Genomic DNA, 16,284 nt, shown 5'->3' on the forward strand with positions numbered 1-16,284 from the left:
TAGAGACAGGAGGGCTTACTGACGTCATAACAGCGTAGTACGAAATGATGGCCAGGGGAGTACGGAATACGGTCAGTATTGGAAGCATCAGGGATGCATGCAATGCCACTTCCGCGAGGGTCGGAGTGTGGAACAGGTCATAGGACAGCGTGAATGTTTGTCAGCTGTCCTTAATTACCCCTAGCAATTACTGCTGACCAACAGCTGCAGTTAATTTGGCCACAAACTGAACACTGACAACCGGATATCCTCTTTCGGCACATTTTCGCAGAGTTTCCGGATTTTGCGGAGTACAGAAATTGTATCAATCGCACCCACTGACCAATGACCATGCGCAAGGGATAGCCAGCGTTTTTCTGTTGAAATCTCCATGTTTCTCGACAAAAAACTACTAAATCTAAAAATGTACAGTACATAAAAAACTGAGATAAAATGCTACATTTAACACATTGACTCCCAAACCACTGGAAAACCCGTTTTTACTTCCCATGCGTTGGCTCCCAAAACTGGAAAACCCGTTTTTGAGTTTTTATTGCATATTTCATAACTAGACACTTAAATGCTTATTGTCTGTGATTTTGGGAGCTCTGTGATAAGTAGAACAGACATAGATGACAGTCAAAAGTTTGTGTCATAATCTGGACATTTTAATCACAATTCCTGGATCGGCGCCAACCCAACAATATTTTTCATAACTGTAGCCTACTGTATGGAACTGTTGGTCTGCGTCGGTTACGTCACTGTTGCGCCCTTTCCCCTCTCTGTGTAGCCTACACAAGTGTCTGCGATGCTGTCATCTTTATAAACACAAGGATCGTGCTTGTATGTTGTTTCCTTAGTGCTACAGTAGGCTACAGTCAGCGTCTACTCTATGGCGCTTTGTAATATGCTTCACAAAATAATTAGTACAACACTTTCACTTCGACTGAACACACCTGGGGAATAATGCAAACCTTGGCCAGATCCTACTGCCCTACTCATTGTGAACTGTGATTGGATTATTACCCTTACCTCGGATTTGATTGGCAACCAGATAAGTTGGATTCTTCATTTTGTTCTTTTATTACCCCCATGATGAAATTGACGCCGTAGTGAACAGGATCAGCTCGCTGCTACTGTCGGTGAAGCTAGCATTGCTATGTAAACAGTAGCACGCATGCATCGCACAGCACTGCTGTTTCCCCACAGGATCGGAGACATTAATGCATCCGATTAACGGATTTTGTTGTTGACGTTGGACTAGATGCCTTTAGTGACGTGTTTTTGAATATATTTTGCCTACTGCGTGTGGTGGTGTGACTACGACCCGTTTCGTGTGGTGTCTGCAAAGATTAGTTGTGCAGGAACAGACTGTACACAAGGAACTGAAACGTACTTCCGGCGAAAATGCACTTGGTTGGTTGATACATTTGGAGGGGGATGTGGCAGAGCAGGAGAGATGTGTCTAGTATATATTGGTCTCCGTGAAAAAGCGCAAGATTCATTTCATAACAAGAAGAAGAAGCGCCAGATTCTGAAACGGCGCATGATTGACAAAAGCCTCGATATCTCCATTCCATGGTGATTTGGGCAGATACCGGCCTTGGTTTAACTCACGATAGCTTGGCAATAAAAGCACGTAGAGACATGCGGTTTTCACGCACTAAGAGGTGAAAGGCTCACCTTTCAAATGAGCCATAGCATGTTTCGGTGGCCCTATCACATAATATGCTATGACTACAAAAAACACCTAAAAATGGTTTAGAACGCTGGGAGTCTACGACATGATTCTGAAAACACCGCTGGTAGTCAATGTGTTAAATGAATTCCATTTAAATTCTTTAATCCAAGGGTGATTTAAATATTCCCATTATTCACACCCCTTTTCATGCACACTCTTCTCATGCCCATTTCACCTGGGTCTCTTGTCAGTTGAATTGGCGATTAATTGCGATGAATGTTTTTTAATCGATTAATGCATTGATCGATTAAAGTCGATTAAACGATTAATCGTTTGCATCCCTAGTCTGTATATCAAAGATGCTTTAGAGAAGATGGCTTACTGACGTCATAAGAGCGTAGTATGGTATGGCTATGAGCAGAGTCACTTCCTTCTTCTATGGTCAATACTGGAGGCATGGTGAAGTGCAATGCCATTACCTACATGGCAGGAGTTTGGAACAGGTCAAAGCGTTCAATATGCACTTGCTGATTGGCAGAGCTGATGAGCCAATTAGGAGCCAATTATGAGCCAATTAAGGTTGTTATGGCGTAGCAATTGCCTTCCGTCACCTTTCCAAGGGATACATCACCACTTCCCAATGTCAAGTGTTCTGGGTCAAGCCTGTGTAGTGCGTGAAACACCTAGATTAGTGATTGGATACTCAGCGTAGTTCACCAAAGAGTATCCAATCATTTCATGCACTACCAGGGCTAGAACACTTGACATTGGGAAATAGTGACACGTTGCTCTAGGGCAGACGTGGGCAAACTCAGGCCCGGGGGCCACATGCGGCCCGCTCAGCCATTTCATGCGGCCCTCAGAGACTTTCCAAGAAAAAAAATGCATATTCATATGGTCATTCATTCTTATATTGGCTACCTAAAACAAGGGTCTTGGAAACCTAAGATTACTAAGTCTACATCTAGATACAATCAGTAGGAATGGTATAACTGACAATGGTTAATTATGTTGGCGTACACCATTTTTTATTATTGGCACGGGCAAGTTGCCTACTACATCCGGCCCTTTGGTCAACTTTCTAAACCCAATGCGGCCCTTGGGCCAAAATAATTGCCCACCCCTGCTCTAGTGGGAACCCTAGCACAGCTTATACAGTATGTCTGTATGTGTCTGTGCATGTGTCACAAGCCACAAGCAAAAAAGGCCACAAGTAGGCCCTGCCGAAACTAAGAACTGTGATTTTTTTAAAAATAAAAAAATATAAAAAATCAAAGTCTCTAATTTGAGGTGATAAAGTTAATCAGTGCTTCAGAAAACAGTATTGCTTTGCCTTAAAGTTATACGAATGGCTTGTCACATACATGGATAACCCCTATTTGTGTATGTATGTGTCTGTGCGTGTGCGTGTGTTCTGATTCCAGTGTTGCTGGAGAGGATTCCGTGGGTTCCTCCGGAGTGCATCGAGAGCGTGCGTAACCTGAGCCTGGCCACGGACAAGTGGAGCTACGGAACCACGCTCTGGGAGATCTGCAGCGGGGGAGAGAGACCGCTCAGCACCATGGACATAGTCAAGGTGACACAAGTGTGTGTGTGTGTGTGTGTGTGTGTGTGTGTGTGTGTGTGTGTGTGTGTGTGTGTGTGTGTGTGTGTGTGTGTGTGTGTGTGTGTGTGTGTGTGTGGAGCTACGGAACCACGCTCTGGGAGATCTGCGGGGGGGGGGTCCACCACTCAGCACCATGGAAATAGTCAAGGTGACACACATCAGGCAATACAGTACAACACAACACAATACAACGCAACATGTATTTATATATAGCGCAGTATGACAACAATGATCTACAGTGGGGGGGGTGCGACACCCCCCTCAGCACCATTTACATAGTCAAGGTGACACACATTAGGCAACATGCAACCCAGCTTTTTGTTTATTTATGTGTTCCTTTCTTTTTTATTTTATTTTTATTTTTTTTATTTTTTTTGTAAAGATGCTTTTGGGATTCATTAGTGTCTGAACTGTCTGACAGAATTTCACAATGCTCGACTGAAACTCTTGAATTGAACACTCTTGATTTATTATTTTATTTTAGAAAAATCTCTTCTATGAAGACCGCCACCAGCTGCCGGCCCCCAAGTGGACGGAGTTGGCCAACCTCATCAACAGCTGCATGGACTATGAGCCGCTGCACCGGCCCGCCTTCAGAGCCGTCATCCGGGACCTCAACAGCCTCTTCACCCCAGGTCAGTAACCCATTAGTAACCCTCTAGACCTCAACAGCCTCTTCACGCCAGGTCAGTAACCCATTAGATTCCAACACCAGGTCAGTAACCCATTACACCTCAACAGCCTCTTCACCCCAGGTCAGTAACCCACTACACCTCAACAACAGGTCAGTAGCCCATTAGTAACCCTCTAGACCTCAACAGCCTCTTCACACCAGGTCAGTAACCCATTAGACTCCAACACCAGGTCAGTAACCCATTAGACCCATTACACCTCAACACCAGGTCAGTAACCCTCTACACCTCAACACCAGGTCAGTAACCCATCAGTAACCCTCTACACCTCAACACCAGGTCAGTAACCCATTACACCTCAACAGCCTCTTCACACCAGGTCAGTAACCCATTACACCTCAACACCAGGTCAGTAACCCTCTACACCTCAACACCAGGTCAGTAACCCTCTACACCTCAACACCAGGTCAGTAACCCATTACACCTCAACAGCCTCTTCACACCAGGTCAGTAACCCATTACACCTCAACACCAGGTCAGTAACCCATTACACCTCAACAGCCTCTTCACACCAGGTCAGTAACCCATTACACCTCAACACCAGGTCAGTAACCCTCTACACCTCAACACCAGGTCAGTAACCCATCAGTAACCCTCTACACCTCAACAGCCGTACGGCACCAAATGTCCGGGGTTCAAATGAGAAAATGTGCAAACTGTTTCTCTGTGTCTCTGTGAACTACGATATATTATCAAATCTTCTCTTTCCCTCTGTGTCCCCTGTAGACTATGAGCTTCTGATGGAGAGTGACATGGTTCCGGCCCGGAGTCGCGGCCTGGGTTTCCCCGGCACCTTCGAGAGCCAGGAGCCGGCCCAGTTCGAGGAGAGACACCTCATCTTCCTGCAGCAGCTTGGAAAGGTGCCAACCCTCTTTCTTTTTTTTCTTTTTTATATTTTTTGGGGGCTTTTTGGGCCTTTATTTTTGTGAAAGGACAGTCGAGAGAGACAGGAAGAAAGTGGGAGAGAGAGAGATAGAGATGGGGAAGGTTCGGTAAAGGACCCGGGCCGGAATCGAACCCGGGTCACCGACGTAGCAGTGCTGTGCCCTACCGTTTCAGCCAGGGCACGGCCAGGTGCCACCTCTGACAACCACCTCTCACCTCTCACAAAATGGTTTTATCACTCCCACTTAGATTGGATTGGATTCAGTTTGATTAGAACTAGATGATATTCATTTAATTTAATTTCAATTCTACTTAGACATTACTTAATTGGCATGACAGGCAGCGCAAACAGTGCAATCTTCGCACAGGGAGCGCCGATTTGCACCAATATTTGGCTACTGTCCTTATTTGACTACCTTTAGCAATGGGACTTCAAATGTCCCGGAGGTCCGCCTTAAGCTGATTTGAGTGAGTGTAATGCAATGTAATGTGATGTGATGTAACGACTGGTCATCTTGTGCACAACACAGGGGAGGTGGTAGCCGCTAGCCGCTTTATAAACCGATGTAATGTCTGGTCACCTCCACCAGGGCACCTTTGGCAGCTTGGAGAAGTGCCGAGAGGCAGAGCGGGGCTCGAACCTGCAACTCTTTGGTTGCCGAACAGGCTCCTCTACCACCTGAGCAACCACTGCCCCATTTATAAGTATAATGCGATGTAATGACTGGTTTATAATATTATGTAATGTCTGGTCACCTCCACCAGGGCAACTTTGGCAGCGTGGAGAAGTGTCGTTACGACCCGCTGCAGGATAACACGGGGGAGGTGGTGGCCGTGAAGAAGCTACAGCACAGCAGCGCCGAGCACATGAGGGACTTCGAGCGCGAGATCGAGATCCTCAAGTCCCTGCAGCACGAGAACATTGTCAAGTACAAGGGCGTCTGCTACAGCGCAGGTCAGTCTTTCACCTAGGACAGAGGGGGGCACATTAAATGGAGAAAAGCAGGTATAATATTCTGTTATATATTGTATTTTATATTTAGCTATCTCAGTAAAACATAATATTGACCATTGACTGTTAAGGAGCAAGTCTACAGGGGACTATGACTATGTTGGTCATCTTGAAAGTGATTAGGCTTCTGTTTCCAAATGCACTCTGTAGTCACCTCAGTCCTTCCCATGTCTGTGTTGTTGCATGAGGGTGTTTTCAGTAAAAACCAAAACTGCTGACAAGGATAATGCCAAGTTCCTCTTTATTTGTATTTCACAATAAAAACAACGCAATATGTGCTATGGGTGTGTGTGAGAACGAAAGCTGTTGCGTACATTACTTCTGATTTCTGTCTTTATTTATGTTTACAGTTGCACAGCTATGTTGTCCTGGAATAGTTACGTTTGCGATAATGTAAATAATCATATCACTACAGACAGGGTTCATTTTGGCTTAATTAACATGTCTCTACACTTGGGATGTGATGTTTTCGCCATCACAACCTTAAACCAACCATAAGAAAATCTGACTTGATTGACCTCAGAGGATGTGATGAATACCAGGTAGTCTTGTTGCATCGACTGCTTGCACTCTGGGGAGGAAGAGTCAAAGGTGTGACAGGGCAGGGGTAAACATTGTTATGACTGTAAATGTTCAGGTAGGCACTGAACTGTGTTGTTTTGACAAACATCCGTGTGTGCGTGCGTGTATGTGTGCGCGTGCATCTGTGTGCGTGTGTGTGCACGTGTGTGTGTGCACGTGTGTGTGTGTGTGTGTGTGTGTGTGTGCGCGCGTGTGTGTGCGCGTGCGTGTGTGTGCGTGTGTGTGTGTGTGTGTGTGTGTGTGTGTGTGTGTGTGTGTGTGTGTGTGTGTGTGTGTGTGTGCACGTGTGTGTGTGCACGTGTGTGTGTGCACGTGTGTGTGTGCACGTGTGTGTGTGCACGTGTGTGTGTGCACGTGTGTGTGTGTGTGCGCCTGCGTGTGTGTGTGTGCGCGTGCGCGTGCGCGCGCGTGTGTGTGTGTGTGCGTGTGTGTGTGTGTGTGTGTGTGTGTGTGTGTGTGTGTGTGTGTGTGTGTGTGTGTGTGTGTGTGTGTGTGTGTGTGTGCGCGTGCGCGTGCGTGTGTGTGTGTGTAGGTCGGCGTAACCTGCGCCTGGTGATGGAGTACTTGCCTTACGGCAGCCTGAGGGATTACCTCATGAAGAACAAGGAGCACTTCGACCACAAGAAGCTGCTGCTGTACTCCTCACAGATCTGCAAGGTACTGCACACTGCACAACTAGTATCATGTTATTATGATATTATCATTATCTTATTATTAGAATATCACTACCCCCCTCTACCCGATCTGCAAGGTACTGCACACTGCACAACTATTGTCATGTTATTATGTAAGGGTTAACGTTCGGCGAGAAGGTCGCTACCGTGGAATAGCAGCACGACAGAGAGAATCTTTAGACCCCGACGCGGAGCCGAAAGTTAACCCGCTTATTATATGCATACCTGCAAACTCGTCACCTTTTGGTGACAGTCACCTTTTTCCCGGCAAATTAGGTCATTCACGTGAATAGAAATAGAACCCCCGCTGTACACTGTCACCTTTTTTTCTTTGACGAGTTTGCAGGTCTGTATATGGATATACTTAAATGATTCACACATGGCGGGGACATTTCTTTAGGCCTATTTAATGTTAAGTCTATTATAGTTTTTAATGTCAAAAGATTGTTGCTGCGCAAAACAAAACGTTGTGGAACACCGCTAGGCAACAGCTAGGTAGCCAGGACAACAGGTGTTGTCTATCACAGCAGCTGATTAGAGTCTTGTTGAAAAGTCGCTTTAGCAGTGAAAAGTCTTGTTGCCATTGACAGCGGTCTGTTATAGACCAACCCGTCCGTTATCGAAAATTATTATATGGTTGTGACGTCATCGGTCGAATGCTCCATTCATTTCAACGGGGCTCCCCAACGTTCGCACGTCTGTTATTTTTCGATAACGGACGGGTTGGTCTATAACAGACCGCTGTCAATGGCAACAAGACTTTTCACTGCTAAAGCGACTTTTCAACAAGACTCTAATCTGCTGTTGTGATAGACAACACCTGTTGTCCTGGCTACCTAGCTGTTAGCGGTGTTCCACAACGGCACTTTTGTTTTGCGCAGCAACAATCTTTTGACATTAAAAACTATAATAGACTTCACATTAAATAGGCCTAAAGAAATGTCCCCGCCATGTGTGAAACATTTAAGTATATCCATATAATAAGCGGGTTAACTTTCGGCGAGTCGGTCGCTTTGTGGAATAGCAGCGCTCCGCGTCGGGGTCTAAAGATTCTCTCTGTCGTGCTGCTATTCCACGGTAGCGACCTTCTCGCCGAACGTTAACCCTTACATAACAGACGTGCGAACGTTGGGGAGCCCCGTTGAAATGAATGGAGCATTCGACCGATGACGTCACACCATATAATAAGATATTATCATTATCTTATTATTAGAATATCACTACCCCCCTCTATCAGATCTGCAAGGTACTGCACTACACACAGCTATTATTATCTTATTAGTAGAATAATTATTATAATCAGACAACTATAATGATGGTATTATGATTAGAATATTACTACTCTTCCCAGATCTGCAAGGTACTGCACAGCACTATACACACATTTAACAATTATTATCATAGTATTATTATCTTGTTATTAGAATATTACTACCCTTCTCTCCCAGATCTACAAGGTACAACATGCTTCACAACTTTTTATCCAATGCGACATTACAGTCCCTGGAGCAGTATGGGGTTAGGTGCCTTGCTCAAGGGTACGTCAGCCATGGAGTGTGGTGGGAGTGGTAAGGGTGGGATTCGATCTTGCAACCCTCTGATCTAAACTCCATGTCCTTAACCACTAGACTAGGCCATTGCTGCAACTATCCTTGTAGTGATAACAAGGACTGGTCATTACAACATCTCTCATGTACTCCCCATCCACAGTGAAGACTCATCTCTCCTGAGAGAGTTTCTCTGCATAATATAACTAACTCTACTCACCTCTAATCATGGGTACTAACCTGCACCACATTTCATGGGCTCTACTCTACTCTATTATACTCTACTGTGCTCTACTCTACTATAAACTACTCTACTGTACTGTACTATACACTACTCTTCTGTCCTCTACTCTACTCTACTCTACTCTTATCTACTATACACTACTCTTCTGTCCTCTACTCTACTTAACTCTTCTCTTCTAATCATGGGTACTAACCTGCACTACATTTCATAGGTCCTCCACTATTCTTCTGCTCTCTGTCTGTTCTACATTACTTGTATACTGCTGTGCTCTGTACTGACCCCTCACTCTCTGTACTTGCCTGCTTGTCCTCCTTGTAAGTTAAATGTAATTTAATGTAATGTAATCTGCAGGGAATGGACTACCTGGCTACGAGGCGCTACATCCATCGAGACCTGGCCACGCGCAACATCCTGGTGGAGAGCGAGGTCCGGGTGAAGATCGGAGACTTCGGCCTCACCAAGGTGCTGCCTCAGGATAAAGAATACTACACTGTCAAGGAGCCAGGGGAGAGCCCCATATTCTGGTCAGTACTTTATTCTACTTTACTTTACTTTACGTTACGTTACTTTTCAGGACATTGCACATTAATGAACATACACATGTAAATGTGCCAGATTATAGCTGAGCACAATGGCGGAGCAGCAGGGGTGTATCCGACGGGGGGGATGAGTACGTTGCATCCCCCCCACTTTCAGTGGAAGGCCATTCCATCCCCCTCACTTTTGTGAAACTAAACATCACTAAAATAGCCATTTGAAATGAAATATTATATGTTCGCCTGTCAAAGTAGGGAAATGAAAAATGTTTGCTTTCGTTGCATCACTCTATTTTACTCTAGTTGCGCGAATATAACTACAGCTGTTTGATCAGCCTGCAGAGCGTGCTGGAGGCAGTGCTGACAGAGTGCGTGGTCACAGGTTTTCATGGTGCTGCTGCAGACCCAAGGTCTATGCTGCACGCAGACGCCCTCAATGAAGTATCACTGAAAGGATTTAATAACAGACTGTTTTATATTAGCAAAAGTTCATTGCCTGTCATGATGAGGGAAGCATTTTCAGCCGTTAATAGACGCAAATTGACCTGTCACATACATCCCCCCCTCTATTTGAAAAAAGAAGGCAGTCTGATAGCGGGTCATGAAAATTCTATCTGCTTCGATGAGTGACGAGCTGTTCAGTTGCACCGAGTTACAAATATTTTGTTGGCACCCCTCCCCCACTCACTGTGAGAAAAAAAATTATACAATCGATCAGAATTATAGCTCGCAAGTTGCTAGTCTAGTCAGCAAGGGATCATTCACAAGCGACTAGCAAAGAAAGACAGCTCCCAGCAGAATATAGCCTACCAACATGCATGACATTGGTGATGGCAGAAAATAGCCCGAACTTTAATTTAATGTCTTTAAAGTGCAATAGTTTGTACTCTCGCCGAATGAGACGCCAAGAAAAGGATGGATAGAAGCTAGAACTCAGGTAGGATCTTTTCCCCTCCTCAATCATGCCCGCGCGCCGAGCAAAAAACATAGCCTACTTTTAGACTACCGGTGAGCTACTTGCGTATGATGTCATTTCATCTTTAGCTTACCGCAAGCTATCTATTATGGCTTTCTATGAGCAGCATTACATTAATCTGGGTTCACCGTCTGATTGCTAACAAACTTTACTTTTCAACATCATGCAAGAGGCAGTTTCAGCTCATGTAAACTTCTGGTGAATATGATAAGAGGTTGTCTGTATGACTGTGGTAAATTTAAAGGAAACAACCTTCATTCATTTTGTTGTTGCTCATTTGTTGCTAGTGTCTGAGTTGCGTAACTATTTTTGTTATGTTTACGTCCACGTATTCGAGGCAACGCAGTTTGGTTGCAAGCTTCTTGTGCTGTGGAGTGTGCTGCTATGCTACATATTTAATGGAGTGTCATCTGTAGGCCTACGTGTGTGTTTTAGCGGTTGAATTTGAGATTGTGCTCAGCTCAGACTCAGAGCCTGTTTGCGAATAGTAGCCTACTTGCGATGTGAGCTCTTATACATATCGTGGAGAGGAGACACCACGCCTGTCTGCCCAGCCATGAGACTAGTTCTAGAGTTGAGTGAGTGACAAACTGATCTCCGCACACATTATTCAGGCAAGCCTGGAGCTTGCAAACTGACCAAGGCTGGTCATGCTGTATTCTCGCAATCATGTTTTGCCTACAATTTTGTTTATTGATGAGACATTTTCCCGGTGTGCTGTGTATCATTTCCATATTAAAAATAGGCTACTGTAGCAGTGCATCTGCTCTTTTATCAATAATAATTTTCAAACTGCTAGTGCAGAGAGGTTCATATTTTTCAGCCAAGTTGCAAGTTGACACTGTGTTGCCTGCATGCGTATTATAGCCTTAATTTAATACCACAGTTTACAACAACCATCACTAGGCCTAGTATTTAAGTATCTGTATAGCAAACCAGTAGGCATATGGTAAAATTCACTAAAGCATTCGAATGGATGAAACAGATAAATATGAATCGGCTTGTTGAGGGGTTGATTGATTTTATGGGCAGATTTGACTCTTGGGTTGACAAGTTAATTTCCAATTTCCAGTGTGTGTGTGTGAGTGTGTGTGTGAGAGAGAGAGAGCGAGAGAGAGAGAGAGAGAGAGAGCGAGAGCGAGAGCGAGAGAGAGAGAGAGAGAGAGAGAGAGAGAGAGAGAGAGAGAGAGTTTACTTAATGGATCAAAGCTTGGTGCAAGGAAAGCCCAGCTGAGAATTTTATAGTCATGGATACTGATTGCGTTCCAGAGAGTTTGGGTTGTTGAATCTTATGTGCGATACATACAACAAGATACTGTGATGCATATACATATAAGTATGGGTATACTTGCAATTTGTTTCTGTACAAATAGAGTATATGGAACTAGGCATGCTGAAATTTGTGCGCGGGGCGTGGGGGGGATTTGGGGCTATATTTGATCTCAGAACCCCCCCACTTTTTAAAAGCTGGATACACCCCTGCGGATCAGCCTTTTCTGTTTTGTTTATTATGGAGAATGTGCCAATGATGCAGTGAATGCCCATGCTGAGCTATAAATGCAGGTAGAATACTGTTGAAAAGTTGCAATTAGCTAAAAGCTGCAATCGCTGAAACAAATGAACTCCGGATTCTCTGACTGAGTAACTGTTGTGTTGTGTTGTAGGTATACTGAGTGACGTCTTGTGTTGTGTGGTTTGTGTTGCAGGTATGCTCCCGAGTCCCTGACTGAGAGCAAGTTCTCGGTGGCCTCTGACGTGTGGAGCTTTGGAGTCGTGCTGTATGAGCTCTTCACCTACAGCGACAAGAACTGCAGCCCTCCTGCTGTAAGTGACTTTAATTTGACATAGGCAGAGTTGTATAAAGGAGAAGTAGACGTACTGTTACAGATGTAATTACAACACTAGAAGTGCTGTTACAGATGTGATTACAACACTAGTAGAAGTGTTACAGATGTAATTACAACACTAGTACCGTAGTATGATATTACAGTTGCAGTTATATAGCTTCTGATGAAACGTACCGGTAATCCAGACATGAATTATTTTTTATTATTATTTTTAAAGTATTTTTGAAAATGAAATCCTTCCTTCCTTCCTCCTGCTGATGCGCTGTGCTGCGTTGGTCTGGTCCGCAGGTGTTCATGGAGCAGATGGGCAGTGATAAGCAGGGCCAGATGATCGTCTACCACCTCATCGAGCTGCTGAAGAAGGGATACAGGCTGCCCGCACCACTAGGCTGCCCCCTAGAGGTGAGGAGCTCAACTGCATGACATGGCAATGTTCTAACCGGGTGCATTCAGGCCCAAAAGTTCATGATCTCTTATCAAATCTTCAAGTTTCTTTTGTTTCAGACATGTAAAAGTTTTTTATCTTTTACCTGACATGTTTTTGCAATGAGACTTCTGTATTCGGAAGTTTCACCGTCGAAACATGTCAAGTAAAAGATGAAAAACTTTTACATGTCTGAAACAAAATAAACTTTTTTGCATTACATGTCAATGTTCAAACGGTACATTGCATTCAGGCCAAAAGTGGCCAAAGAACACAAGTCACCGAAAAAGCTAGCGTCCCTCTGCTGTAGTTTGTCCACTCATGTCATGCGATGGGACTGATTGGATTGGTTTAGCTTGTTACATGCTGCTGGCTCTGGATTGATTTAGCTCGTTACATGGCGCTGGCTCTGGCCAAACTACTCCACTTCACTGGTAACCAATTGGCTCTGTTTGGCCCTATCAAAGAATTGTCTGGTAGAGGAAGATACTTCATGCCCCTGCATTGATTTCCTGGATCCACATGATGTCAGGTGAACGCCCCTATAGGAGACCTGTGGTTAGGAGACCTTTGGAGTCTTACGGTTGAGAATAGATGGAGTTCCCGAAAGATTATATTAAAATATCAGAAACTACATATGTGAAGCCCCTGACACAATTCAAACAGGATCAAAAGAGCATTAATACATGTATCGCCATTGAATTAGATGCCAAAAATCAACTTCCAGAGGTCTCATGGATGCGGGAATGTGTGGCATTCCTTATGAGCCCTACGGACAAATACATTAATGCTCTGGTCGCTTTGGGTCTTAACATATTGATGAATTGAGATGGTACATTTTAACTACCTTTTAGAAGTACAATTGTCCTAATGGACCATGTATACTATGTACGTAGTAACATTTCCCGACATTAAAAATAAATGAATAAAATATTGACCAAACAAAAAAAGTAGACTGAAGTGAAGAACTCTCAAGTGCTGAGGAAAAACATTGCCTTCTAAAAAGAAGGGAGTCCAAGGCACTCTTTGTGTCCAAAAAGTATATTTTTAAAAAACCCTTTACTCAAACATGGCTATTATTGATTTTAAAAGCCTGATCAGGGAAGACACCAACATGTGTCATTTTTGGATGAGAAGAGTGCCTTGGACTCCCTCCTTTTAGGAGAAAATAAGTCGAGTGCTACTCTTGTCTTCACTGAGTTTTCTCCCCCTCCCTTCTGCTCCTTTGCAGATCCAGGATCTGATGGGCCAGTGCTGGAGGAACGACCCGTCCCAACGCCCCTCCTTCAAGGACCTCAGCCAGGCGGTGGACGGCATTTGAGGAGGAGAGGACGAGGAGGACTGAGCAGCGTATGAGGAGGAGAAGAGGAGAGGAGGAGGCCTCAGCGGTGGACCGCATCTGAGGAGAAGAGGAGGAGGAGGAGGAGGAGGCGGCCTGAGCAGTGCACAGCATATGAGGAGGAGGAGGGGAGGCCTGAGCAGTGCACAGCATATGAGGAGGAGGAGAACTGAGCGGCTCGGTCTTGGCTGTGGGGCACTGCTGTAAAGAAGGCAGCGTCCATGTTGTCTCGGATTGTTGGGACTGTCTCAATTGGATTGTCATTGCATCAGCTGCACCAAACGGAAAAGGCCCGTTCCTCAATCAGACCTGTAGGCTCCCGTAAGGAATGGGGTTTTGGTTTAAACGGAAAGACTTCAGTGCAGGTGAAATAAATGAAGAAGGCAGGGAGCACAGCACAATGCAGTGCAATGCAGTGAAATGCAATCAGATGCGATGCGATGCAGTGCAGTGTATATCCATTGCATCGGAACAGAAAGAGACCTCAGTGTTGTGCATTGTTTCTCTGTTTTCTTCAGCCCGCTTGTCTGGCTATCTGGCTGCCTGTCTCTCTGTTTGTGTCTGCCATCACCCAGCCTGTTATAATGTGCCTTGTATTCTTCCTCAAGAGTTGAATACCAGTTGCTGTGGTGAAAAGTGCCACGAGAGAGAGCGAGGGGTTATTTTTTTAAAGTGTTTGTTTGCTCACCAGGTGTAATGTGCCCCATTTCAAATACAGTAATGCGATATACTATGTAATCATCGACCTCAAGATATAAGGCCTTTTATGTGCCAGGAAAGGACCCCTCCATATTAATGACAACAAAGAAAAATGATAATAATCACACACACACACACACACACACACACACACACACACACACACACACACACACACACACACACACACACACACACACACACTCTATCATGAAGTGGAGCCTGGATAAAAGAAAAGTCACTTTTTATTTTCTTTTTCTATCTGACTGTGAACGCCAAAAAAGCTGTGCCGAAATACTGAAGAGAAGAATATATTTTTTTTAAACTCTGCAGAGTGGACAAGAGGAGACACACACACACACACACATTTCTTAGTGTTTATATTATGTGTATACGTATGTTTGTACATTTGAGACTGTGTCTGGTGTTCTTATGCATATCTATGCTGAGAGGTTGTGTTCTCTCTAATATGCGGACTCCCGTCCTCCCTTGCTCACTTTCCTCCTTATTGTGGCCTTTTGACGACATCACGACGACAGAATCAATTGTATTTCTTCAATATCTCGCAAAAGCTCAATTTGTAAACATTATGGTGAGTTGACGAATAGTCCCCCAAAAGTTAGTTGTGGCTTGGCTGACAGCAGGGAAACTCTATTGTTTTCTCCACGGAGGCGGGGGCGTCAGCGAAACGCGAGGACACAAGTACAGACCGAGGACGGGAGTTCCACGTATTGGAATTCACCCTTTGTGTAGCTCTCCTCTGTAAACTTGCCCTCTGCCCAACCACGGGAGTATTAGTAGGCTCGTTCGTGACGACGCAGTAAGATTTTTGCTAGGCAGTGGGCATGCGCACTTTGCCAGTTTGATGCATTGTGGTTAGAAAATTCTAACCAGAATGCATCAAACTGGCAAAGTGCGCATACCCGCTGCCTAGCAAAACTCTTACTGCATCGTCACGACCGAGCCCATTATGGTAAACTCCAATGGACGCATTTGTGATGGCGCATTGCTGGTTTTGCTTTGCAGCTTTGCTGTGTAGCACACATGCTAATTCTAACCACAATGCATTGAAACGGCAAAGTGTGCATGCGCGCCGCACAGCAAAAACAGCAATGCACCATCACGAACGCAGCCATCGCTTTGTCCACGGCGGCGGGGCAATGGCAACGGCAGCGAGGCAACAGGATGGGAGGAAGCAGTTTGGATTGCACCCTCAGAGTTCTTTACGATACCTTACCTCCCCTCCTGTCTTGGGCTTGTGTGGCCTTGTGATGACATCACAAGACGCCATTGACGACAGTAGTTTATTTCAATAGGCTCGTTCGTGACGAAGCAATACGATTTTTGCTAGGCAGTGGGCATGCGCACTTTGCCAGTTTGATGCATTCTGGTTAGAATTGTCTAACCACAATGCATCAAACTGGCAAAGTGCGCATGCCCACTGCCTAGCAAAAATCTTACTGCGTCGTCACGAACGAGCCTATTGAGGACAGAAGTTTATTTCAATATCTTGCAAATCTCAGTTCAAATGTCATCCTCATAATTTGCAATCGGGAAGTTG

General features: G+C 44.8%; 1 protein-coding gene across 2 annotated transcripts in view; it reads left to right on the forward strand.

Annotated features, from left to right (window-relative positions):
- Nucleotides 1–15,593, forward strand: part of jak2a (Janus kinase 2a) — a 56,598-nt gene extending 41,005 nt beyond the window's left edge. For both annotated transcript variants that reach the window (XM_063210760.1, XM_063210761.1), the window contains 9 exons: nt 3,085–3,236; nt 3,751–3,901; nt 4,685–4,818; nt 5,609–5,798; nt 6,970–7,094; nt 9,254–9,426; nt 12,121–12,238; nt 12,550–12,663; nt 13,917–15,593. In XM_063210760.1, the coding sequence (XP_063066830.1) occupies nt 3,085–3,236; nt 3,751–3,901; nt 4,685–4,818; nt 5,609–5,798; nt 6,970–7,094; nt 9,254–9,426; nt 12,121–12,238; nt 12,550–12,663; nt 13,917–14,006 (1,247 nt within the window). In that variant the 3' untranslated portion in view covers nt 14,007–15,593. The remainder of the gene's footprint in view (nt 1–3,084; nt 3,237–3,750; nt 3,902–4,684; nt 4,819–5,608; nt 5,799–6,969; nt 7,095–9,253; nt 9,427–12,120; nt 12,239–12,549; nt 12,664–13,916) is intronic.
- Nucleotides 15,594–16,284: the final 691 nt, after the last annotated feature.

This window comes from Engraulis encrasicolus, chromosome 11 (genome assembly GCF_034702125.1).
Source record: "Engraulis encrasicolus isolate BLACKSEA-1 chromosome 11, IST_EnEncr_1.0, whole genome shotgun sequence".
NCBI classification, from domain to species: Eukaryota; Metazoa; Chordata; class Actinopteri; order Clupeiformes; family Engraulidae; genus Engraulis; species Engraulis encrasicolus.